Raw genomic sequence first — 10,988 nt, forward strand, 5'->3', positions numbered from 1 at the left:
TTACAAATTAAATAGTTCATTTCCATAAAGCACGTTGAAATCCGTAACAAATTCTTGTCAGTTCCATAACGTCTGAACGATCATCTTTTTTCCCGATCAACCTCCAAAGCAAACAAACCCAAATGAAAAGACCACATCGGATTTTGAAGTTTGAAAACTTTATATGCTGTCGGTTCAATTGTCTTTCACGTCACAATATCGGCGTGCCTGACCTGAACAAAAGATTTTTGTGTGTTCGTTTAGATCACTACTGTCCTCCAATTCCTAGATATTTTCGCTTGCTCGCATTATATATACTGTCAGTGGAAAAAAATCGATACAGTTTTCACCAACTGAAACGATGGACGGAAATATTTCCTTTGTTCTATAGCCTTTTTTTAAACGGGAAATAACGGCGATGCCCGTGTTTCGATATTAAGTCTAATTAAATATAATATTATGGCTCACGCGATATCAAGACAGAAATTTAGAGTACAAGATTTGTTCTCTTTCCGGTTTTCCGCCAAAAATAATTCAAGATGGCGGCGGTTTCACCATCGATCTATATAGCCCCTTTTCATAAACGGCTGCCAGTTAAAAATTCTTTTGTATCACTTAACCCTCTTGAGAGTAAAAGTTCTTTTGAATTATCAAATCAAAAACGAGTCGGCAGCCACTGATTTGTAAGTGATATTTTTATACGCCAAAAATAGAGGGATTGCTCACAGTCTTTGATATTGTAGCGTGCAAATACAGACTGAAATTTCTCTAATCGCTGTTGCCGGTTTCAGTTGCCAAAGCAAGGGAAGGAGAGCTTTAGTATATATTGGTAAACGACATTATATAAAACAAATATTTAGATTACGGAAGGCGAGGGATCGACCTTGGTAAACTTTGGACCCGTCAATTTTTTTGTTGTCGTTTCTCTTTTGTTGTACGTTCCGGACTGATGAAATAAACTAAAATGTAGCAGGCTTGCATGAGGGCAAACACATAGCTATCGTCACATTTAGAAGCCTTTACCATGAAAGAAACGTATGCCTATTGATTGACTTCAGGGGAATGTTGTTTGCAATTTTACTCTCTGTGCTTAGTGCGGGGTGCAGTGTTTACTTGCACCGAAGGTTCAATTTGCACGGTCTTTGCGAAGTCTAATTATTACCGCTAATCTACGTAACCTATCATCTGGCTATCAAATTGAGTTCAAACATTGAGCTATGCAGACAGACTAAAATAATAATTAAAGTTTAAAATACATGTCAGTCACTAAAGGCGTGAACTTCTGTCGTCTCCTTATGTCAGACTATTTGAACAATACGAGGATATTGAATGGCTTTCGTAAATTATTTCATGTAGCTTTATTCTCACGAAAACTGAGAAGCTATGTAAAATGATTCTGTTGACTATAGAAATACCAAGACGTTCTTGAATCCAAGCTCACTCCGAAGAAGGAACTCTCCTGGAGAATGTCATGGACAAACGAATCACAGGAGACCAAAGCTCAGAATACGACTGTTGATTTAATGTTACGTAACGAGTGCGTTATACTGACTTTGACAGGGAAATTCGACATAGAGTGAAATAAAGTTCACTTATACCTCAACGAAGCGTTGTCTTTGTATCTTTTATGCAATTTGGGCGCAAACTGTGGGCATTTTGGACGGGTTTCGTGGCCGGAACAACGACCTTGAAAAATTTCGTGTCGAACCCGTTCAATTCATAGACAGAAAAACTGAACCCAATAAAAACCGGCCAGTATAAAGCCACGAACCCGTGTCTTAACTGGACACGTACACAACTTGCGCCCAAATTGCATCAAACAAACACAAAGATAATGCTGAGGTAAGTGAAGCTCATTTTTACATTAATAGCTCTATTTTCACGCACATTTAGGACTAAAGAGAATTTCTCATCCAAACTCTTAAAAGTGTTTGTTGCGTAACATCAAGCCGTTATTGAATTAAGGGGCGCCGGCCAACGAATAAACAGACTTAAACGACTGATAAATAAACAGGCTGATCTAGGTTCCAGGGACCTTTTACCCTCTTTATACCGAAATAATTTTCAGGAGAGCTCGGAGCTCGGTGAAGGTTTTGCTTTTGTTTTCTTTCTCTTTCCCGAACTATAACCAGTGGCGGATCCAGACCTTGAGCTAAGGAGGGTGGGGAGGGGGGGGGGGGGGAGGGGAGGAGGTGGTTTGTTTTACTTGCCCTGTCGGCTTTTCTTCATTCTGTGACTTCTTATTTTTTTTTACCCAAAATAAGATCCGCCACTGACAACTAGATCCGCCACTGATAACTTCTGACTTTTTTGGAGCAACTTTTGAGCAACGTTTTTGGGAAATCTCGAGGAACTTTTTGGGAACTCTCAAGCAACTTGTGGAAAGCCCTAGTGAAATATTTGTAAGGCATGTTGTGACTTTTTAAAATCTCACATATTGTGAAGAGACAATGACTCTGTCTCTTGTTATTGTAGATTGAGGTCAAGCCGAAAATGAGATGAAGAAGTCCGTGAGACTTCAATTCCCAGGACAGTGAAGAAACAAGAAGAGCAACCTGCAATATTTGTGTGTGGAAAAATATTTTGTGTACTTTTCATTAGTACTGCTGTGTTAACGAAAAATCACTGTGCACGATCTTTACTTGGCCGCCGATAACCATCCTGCTGTGAGAACCACTGACCTGGGTGCCCTGGTAATCTCTCTGAGCCTTTGTTGTTCAAAGAATAAGTGTAACTCAGAGTGCCGAGTGCACAACAGTTCCTCTAGTCAGCTGTCTAGTAGATTGGATATTTACTCAACCCTGTAAATGGGACTAAATAAGTCTCTCGTCTGCAGATCGACGAGCTGTACATATACAAGTCATGTTCATGTAAAACATTTCAAACAATGTTAGATATTAAATTCGTTAAATGCCAATGATATCAGTAATTAGCTTTTGTCCTTATCAGTCCAACATTCAAAGTTAAGTTGGCGCCAGTACTTCTACAGCTTCTAAGGCCTTGCACAGAATAATCACCCGATACAACGACCTCCGCTTGATCGAACTGGTGGACGTTCCTGTCATATGTTGAATGTTTGATCAAACTTATCGGCACAAAAACATCTTTGCCACACACACGCACACAAGACTGTCAAATTTTAATAGTCGCAGGGATTGCAGAATGTATAAACAAACAGAAATAATGCAATTTAAACAAACTCAAATTCGTGATATCAGCTCAAGTAAAATGTATTACCTATGCAAAACAAAGGAAAACACGCGATAGCAGCATTCATCTCGTATCAGTTGTTTGTTAATTAACTTTTGACATTTTAACCCTGTTGGATTCAATCGAGATTATCTACAAAAATATGAAAACAGCATGACTAGCAAAAGATCTACCCGGAAAAATCTTTCAACAGTAAAACTACCGCATACATCTCGATGGAAGGGTTGACAAAGGAAGACTATTTCCCTGGTCACTGGCGGTTTCGCATTATTTTGCTTGCCGCTAGCTACGCAAGAGAGAGGGCCATTGATGTTTTCCCCCCAACACATCGCATTTCAATTTCAGCATTCATTTATCCTTCCGGCTTATTTGGCTATGAAAATATTTTTACAACCTTAGTAGTTCCTTTTCAGAGCATGACAAATTTCTTAAGGCACGCTAATGCACGCAAGATTAGCGAAAACTGATAATACTGAAACCGAATAATGGATATAACGGCGGAAATATGATAACACTCGCGATTATGATAACACTAACGCATTTGGGCGGTATTGTCCTGGAGGATAAATGTGTAAGAGGCTCTTAGCTTGAACTCATAAGAAATCCATAACAGGTTGTCGTGGCTGTCGCGGCTGTCGTGGCCTGGTTTGTCACACTGGAGTTCTCTCAAATTGGGTTTCCTGTGGGTTCAAAACAGAATTTTGATTTTCTTTATATTTGTTTTCAGTGGGGGCTATTAAAATAATATTGAACAATAATGGGGAAAACCATGGACAAAGTACGTTAGTTCTTTGTACCTTCCCTCCGGCACGAAAAATGCTTTTTCAGCAAGACACTGGACTTGAAGGATCAGAGAATTGAAGCATCGTCATTATTTGAATCCGGAATCTGATGAGCCAGCAGTTTTTCTGAGTAAGGTCATGTACCCTGATGACGTCAGCTGACGTTAAAATAAATGATTGGATAATAAAATCAGGAACTCTTCCGGTGCTTTCGGCAAAAATTTGCCGAGAAACGAAACTTAATTAATTTACCGGTTGTCTCCCGAAGGGCCACCGAGCCTATGGTTCAAAACAGTTATGACAATTTCATTGATTAAATCATTTTATATTTTTCTCCAGCTTCTCAGCGGTCTCGAATCCTAAATCCTTGAATCTGATTGGCGAATCGCGCGCGCTCCAGCGGTCCGGCCGGAGTTTCCCGTCTTGACCCCGAGTACGGACCGCTCCGAAATGTCCATGTTAAAGACCTCGGGCACAGTTTTTCTCAATACGGACCGACCAAGGCCGGCAAATAACATAAATATCAGAACAATCGTTTGTTCTTGTGGGCTTAATGGCTAATCAGTGGTGTTGTTTGAATGTTTTGTCACGTCATTTAGTACAAAAGAAAAGGTCAGAAAGACACTCGCTTTTGCAATAGCTAAGCAAAGAGATCTCTGATTGTATTCATATTCCATTTCAATAAAAAATTGGGTCTCAAGTTCAAAAACCCTGGATTTGTCAGTACTGTTATTTTGGATAAAGCTTGTCTTACCTGTTATTGTTTTTCAATTTCCACCAGTCATTGTTAAAACTAAATTCCATGTTTTGAATGCATTTCTAAAAGAATACAAGAGATGCCAACGTGATAAGCGAATAGGCGATTAATTCTAAGGATTGACATAGAAACACTTGAAACTGAAAGAAGGCCTGAAGCGCCGGTAAAATGAGAGTGGCTTTGGCTTTCGGGCTAGTGTTTTGCGTCCTAATTTATAACGTTAGTGGTGGTGGTAAAGGTAGGGTGTTTAACTTGAAATCATCGATTTATGTCAGGGACAGTGGTATGTTTATGAGTGACCTCATGTTAAACAAACCATCTAGCGAGAACCCAAGCTAGTTATATTGTCGTGAGATAAAACAGCATTCCTTTAACATGGAAAAATAATTGTGTGGTCAATTCAGCCGTCTACATCCTTGATTAAACCCTTACCAAACTGTAGCGATAAATGCCGCTTAGTTAGCTGGTAGTACTTGCCAGTGTTGATCACAAAAATCCTCTTCAAGAAATAATTTGCTACTTATTGCAGCTCGACAAAAAGCGAAAGCGGAAGAAGACTTGTAAAAGATTGCCTTGCAGAACATTTTAATAATTTCTGCGCCCTGTAGAGTCGGTTACCGTTCGAACATTGTTGCCTTTACGCTCTTTGGTTTTATAAGTTCGCATATTTTATGCATGCCCCGTGCGAAGAAGATACTCCAGGTGGTTTCTGATATTTTCCGTCATGTTGTTTAAAGCTGCTGGGGGAGAACCTTGGAATAGTTTGCAGCATTTAAGATTCAAGTGAAAAGGGATTCGAGTCAAAGAGTTTAAAGCAGCCACGCTACTAGACCTTATCCACATGAGTCCTGAATGTCTTCACTCGCTGACGTTACTGTGTGATTTTTTGCTCCCAGGTTTTAAAGCAAAAGGGATTGACCTGAAGAAAAAGCTGGTAAATAAGATTTTCCACCGTCATCACCATCATCTCTACCACCACTATCATCCGCATCATCCGCATCATCGCCACCAACATCATCATCACCATCATCAACATCATCCACATCGTCACCATCATCACAATCACCACGATGGCAAAAACAAGCACCATAATCATCATCATCATTACCATAACCCATTCAAACATCATCTTCATAGACACCACCATCCCCACAAGACTTTTCACCGTCATCCCCATAAACAGCCCCTCCATCAGCATCACCGTTCACACAAGCAACAACAACTCCTCCATCAGCATCACCGTCTACACAAGCAACACATTCAAAAGCATCATAAAGACGAGGAGCATCACCATAGTAACAAACGAAGTGGTATCACCCACGCACCTGTGCAGTTACCCAACAAGCTCCAGCTGCACGTGCAGATTAAAGATTCCCAAGCGACAAAGAGACAATCCCTTCCCGATTTGTTGGCCAATCTAGGTCAGCATCTGGTGAAGCTGGGAAGCAGTTTGTCTCCGAAACAATCACAGATGGCAGTTCACGGTAAGTAGTAGCACTGAAAGAACATGGACACGAGTTCTAACTTGTGACAGCTAACACAAGGAAACTGCATGAAGAGATTCCAGTTTTTAAAATTCTTTGCCTTTACTGCTGCAGGCAATACTGAAAACGAAGGAGACGTTAGAAATGAAGTACCCGAACCTAAGTCTTTTGAAAGTCCTACCGTCCAAGATTCGTCTGTTGAGATTCCAACAGTTTCTCTAGAAAAGAATGTGTCAGTGAATGAAGTTGAAGGTCTCTTACATCAGGCTCTTGACGCAGCGAACGACGATGAAATGGAAAGTGTTTTCTCTGGGAATGGCGCAACAGAAGCAGTAAATATATTTTATGTGATAATTGCAGCATTCGTAGTGCATATTAAGTTTGTGGTCTGACCCTATTCTGTTTTTGGTAATTTAGGTGGAGCGATTTTAAAACTTGAGATATTCCTGAAACGTTTGCAAGGATTATCTCACGAATGAAAGCGCAAATCCTAGCTACAGACGAAACACTGTCTTTTGCAGTTCTTTTCAGAATGAAAATTGGCCGACCATCGTCGATATTTTGCGCGCACGCTACTTTGTAGGGCTAAAGTTTATTTAGAAATGAATACGTTATGTTGCTTACAAACCTTATACTGAAAGTCATTGATTGGTGCAGCTTATGAGTCTCCGATTCTGAATAGCGCTTGAAAAACACGAACAGGAATCAGTCAGTTGCGAGTGCATATTTAGTCAGTTATCTCTCCAGTACATTTTGCTATACGTTTTTTGGCCAGGAGAAGGTAACCTTAATAGACCTAATATTACGGGCCTCGTCCATGGTCAGTTCGGCAGTGTTCTTAAGTTTTAACAGAGAATCATTTCCCAAATTGGACAGTGCTCATACGTTTGTCGTGCTCTATTTTCAAATTAGAATTGAGAAATTTCACTGACGATTACATTTCAATGTACCACCCTTGCAGAGCGACGCCGTTACAACCGCTGCAGGCAACAGGACAGACGGGGCAGCAACAGCAGACAGGCGAAATGAAACGTTTCCAGAGGCTGAGATACATGGACGACCGCTGGATGACCGAGAATATGATGCATTGGAGAGACAAAGAGAGTCGGCAAATGGAACTCTTGATGAAATAGCTGGGCAGTCATTTGAAACAGAAAACACGCATCAACTAGATCAGACCAGGAATGGTCAACCCAATGCTGAGAAAGAGGATAAACCGGCTGTCCATGACCACGAACAGTCGAAGAATGTCGAGCCCAAGACCAACGTAGACGATGTGGATACCAACACTGTATTGGAATACGAGAAAATACAAGAAAATAGTGCTCAGAATGATTCATCAAAGCTTAAAACGCAATCTTCATCCGAAGAACCTAAGAGCTCTGATATGAATTCAACATTGGAAGATGAGGGACGCGAGATTGAGAAGGACGCATCTAAATCCGGTGCAGATGAGTCTCAAAAATCCGCCACAGGAGAAAGTGATGCTCACGATATCACAGATGACGAAGGAAAGAAAACTGAAGTTTCGGGAAGTGGAGAGGAACCCTCCAATGACGATAACACAGAGGAACAGACACCAACCGAAAACAAGGAATCTCAAGGAGCTAAAAGCGCAGAACAAGCACCTGGCAAACCCAAGAAAGACGAAGAAGAAAACGTGGCTGAGCAAAGTATCGATCAGAATAAAGTTGGAAGCGCCGAAGGACAACAAGTGAGAGAACGTGAAGGAAAACCATTTATCAACCAAACTGAAGATTCTTTAGATGAGCCTACTAAACCAGTCTCAGAAGGAAACATTGATCAACAAGCGGTGGTAAATGTTGCGGGGAATCAGATTATGGGAAACCAGAGTGATGATTCATTCCAACCAGATTCAGCAGAGAGCGCTGATTCAAAGATAGGAGGTTCAAATTTGGAAAATAATATCAATCCACCTGATTCGGAAAAAACAGTTTCATTAGATAGCCCTATTAAGGGAGGCTCAATTCAAGATGCTAAACTGAGGGGAGATCTCGATACGCTGGCAATCCAGCATACTTTTAGTGAGCCCGAAAAATCAATACCTGCGACAAACCTTGGGAAGGTTCTCCAGACAAAGAATGGGGGGCCCACCACCCAACTGGATGCCATAACAGACAACTCGAATCAGTCAAACGAACAAGATAATCCGGCTTTAAATGACATAGATAAAGCTTCTGGTGCAAGTAACGTTGGCCAAGGGTCTCTAGAAGAAAATGAAAGAACACAAGATCACGATTCGCATACGGACATCGAAGGATTTGCAGAGGGACCCAAAACTCCAGCTGTGTTAGATGAACCTGCGGAACCTTCGTCACCCAGTAATGCCGATCCACAAGTAGTAAACGTAGAGAGTCCTCAGGAAGGCAATCTTCAAGAAGATACATCCCAAGAGGCGGGTCCTGAAGATGTAGCAGATGCGATCCCAGTGTACACTTTATCTTCGCCAGTTGGCGATGACACATTTAGAGGCGATGAAAGTATTTTGTCATCGCCTACATCTTCAGTTACCACCTCCTCGGTGAATTTCATCGACGCAGGTGGAAATATGTCCACGGGATTTTCAGAATCACCATCGTTATCAGAAGGGTATGGCACATTTACTGCACCAGTTTCACAATCTCAAGAAGATTTTGATTCTCTTTCACAGGGAGGTAAGTTTCTAGATAAACAAAACTCGCCAAGCTTCAATGAAACTAAGTCGTGAAGATGCAGGAGACTTCCATATAAATGAAACAAATTAGTTACATTATGGGACTGAATCTTTTTAATGAACTGAAAAGGCGGATTTGTCAAGAGCTAATATGAAACGTGTATCGGAGGTTCTAAACCCTTTCTTCGATAGGAAACTCTTCCTCCACTCCTCCAAACATACTATTTAGTTGTAGAATTACAAATGAAATCATAACATACATATTTTCTTGTTTTACTAGCTGTTGTGCAAAGAGACATGCTCGATGACCCGGTACAAGAATCTTTAGAAACCACTGTTGACAGCAAATCAAGCGGCTAAACTAAAGTGGTGAGTACTTTATATGATACGGAAACAATCTAATTTTAAAACATTCAAACGAGGACCCGTTTGGGCATTGCAATTGATCACCTTGTGCTGGGCAAGCCAAAACCCTAAATAGTCTACAAAATTCAAGAATTACCGACTATTTCTTTCTATTTGTAGGTTAGCAAGGTGGATCGAAATTGTCCCCTTTAGAAGCGGCGCGTTTGTGGCTGCACAAGCAAAGCATTTCTGAACATGGACGTTACCTAATTAACTTGATTCTCCGAGACATTCTGTCGATACACTATGACTTAGCATGACCACGCAAAATGAATTTTACTTTCGGCGTTCACAGTTAACGTTGTTGTTAAAGTTACCATATGGGCTTACTTTGTTCAGGAGGCTACAAGGAAGAGCTGCATTTATTTTAGTGGTTAGAAGAAAATTGTCCCGAAGAACGAAGAACTTTGCTTCTCTCTATTAGGCAAAGTGCTATCTTTGTAGAACGGGACTGAGAATTACATGTAACAATAGAATAACTATATATTTATAGCTTTTTCTACCACAGGTATTTTGAGAAAAAGCTTAAGGACAATAATTTCTATGAAGTCACTTTTTAGGAGCTTTCCTGGTTCCAATAACTCCCGCAACTTATTCTGACCAGTCAAGACAAACATTAACTTTTTCTTTCAGTCAGAACTGTCGAGTGGCCAACACAAAGACAATCACGACTTGGTTTGCATACCCTTTTCCCGCGCCAGCCACCGTTTCCAAGATTTTCGGAAGAGTGTCGATTGCCTCATTGCATAATTTCTGTGTGTCGTGACTGTAAGGGACGGACCATTATTTTTTTGAGAGAGGGATGGGGTTGAAGTTGGGCAATTTTCTCGACCATGATTTTTTTTCTCACCTTTAGCTTGGGCATGAGTCTTTTTTTTTCGGTGGGCAATAGCTTGCGCAAGAATTTTTTTACCATCAAAAATAGGCTCTGGATAGTATAAGGCACCTGCTCGATGTTATTTTTATTTTTATTTTTTTTTTTTGCCAGCACCCCTTGCACGTTTGTTTTTTTCAGCAGTTTTGCTGTGCAGCCTCAAAGTAATGGTCAGTCCCATCATAATCTCTTGTCAGTCCCTAATTTGAAAACCTCCCTAAGGCCTTTGATCTTCCCATCTGATTCCTTTGAGTTCACAACATTGTTCTTGCGAGGGTTAAGTGGTACGCATTGAAAGTACCGGAAGTAGGAGCTATGTATTCGTGTCATTTATTTTCAAGAGATTTTGATCCTTGATATTTTTAGAGTGATTTTTATCACCTTTTCAAATCCATCTATGAACTCTTATGGAAAATCAAATTGCCTTAGCATTTTTCTTACATCGGTGCATGTTGTATAATCCGGTATTTAAAGCAATTTCTGTATGCATGAGCAAAGATGATTTACCTACATTTGTACCTATAGACTTGAGTATATTTAAAACCTCACTATATTCATCATCCCTAGTGGCCATCTGAAAAAGAACTTTAATCTACACCCTTCTCCTAAATAGACGCTGACCTCTCTGATAACTGAGGACACTTTTCAAAGTCAAAAGTTTGCCGAGCTGGTGTAAGCGTTTGACCTTTCACCGACCACCCTGCCGACAGAACATCGTTTTCTAAGGAAACTTCAAGCTGTTTTGCTTATAAAATACTTTGCTAAATAACAATAAAGGATGCACTGTGATGGAAGTAATAAAGAACTCCTGCTTTCTGGTGAT

At 40.5% G+C, this 10,988-nt stretch overlaps 1 protein-coding gene and 2 long non-coding RNA genes across 4 annotated transcripts; 2 read left to right on the forward strand and 1 right to left on the reverse strand.

Moving 5' to 3' along the window:
* Window positions 1–2,175: 2,175 nt before the first annotated feature.
* LOC149115965 (uncharacterized) lies at window positions 2,176–2,899 on the forward strand. Its single transcript, XR_016206173.1, has 2 exons — window positions 2,176–2,381; window positions 2,455–2,899. It is a non-coding gene; the product is annotated as an uncharacterized LOC149115965 (long non-coding RNA).
* Window positions 2,900–3,099: 200 nt separating this feature from the next.
* LOC110054267 (uncharacterized) lies at window positions 3,100–4,404 on the reverse strand. Its single transcript, XR_002297204.2, has 2 exons — window positions 3,987–4,404; window positions 3,100–3,869 (listed from the first exon to the last, which is right to left on the reverse strand). It is a non-coding gene; the product is annotated as an uncharacterized LOC110054267 (long non-coding RNA).
* Window positions 4,405–4,808: 404 nt separating this feature from the next.
* LOC110054259 (uncharacterized) lies at window positions 4,809–10,985 on the forward strand. 2 transcript variants are annotated; one of them, XM_020760625.2, is made up of 6 exons: window positions 4,809–4,966; window positions 5,625–6,212; window positions 6,327–6,544; window positions 7,174–8,887; window positions 9,167–9,255; window positions 9,412–10,985. In XM_020760625.2, exons 1-5 carry the CDS (start codon window positions 4,897–4,899, stop codon window positions 9,244–9,246), a joined length of 2,670 nt encoding a protein of 889 aa, XP_020616284.2. In that variant the 5' UTR covers window positions 4,809–4,896; the 3' UTR covers window positions 9,247–9,255; window positions 9,412–10,985. The 2 variants fall into 2 exon arrangements, with proteins under 2 accessions (XP_020616284.2, XP_020616285.2); XM_020760626.2 differs by having other exon boundaries at window positions 10,779–10,985.
* The last annotated feature ends 3 nt before the right edge of the window (window positions 10,986–10,988 follow it).

Source organism: Orbicella faveolata, unplaced genomic scaffold (genome assembly GCF_042242905.1).
Source record: "Orbicella faveolata isolate gen_17 unplaced genomic scaffold, um_ofav_v1 contig_13, whole genome shotgun sequence".
Lineage (NCBI taxonomy): Eukaryota > Metazoa > Cnidaria > Anthozoa > Scleractinia > Merulinidae > Orbicella > Orbicella faveolata.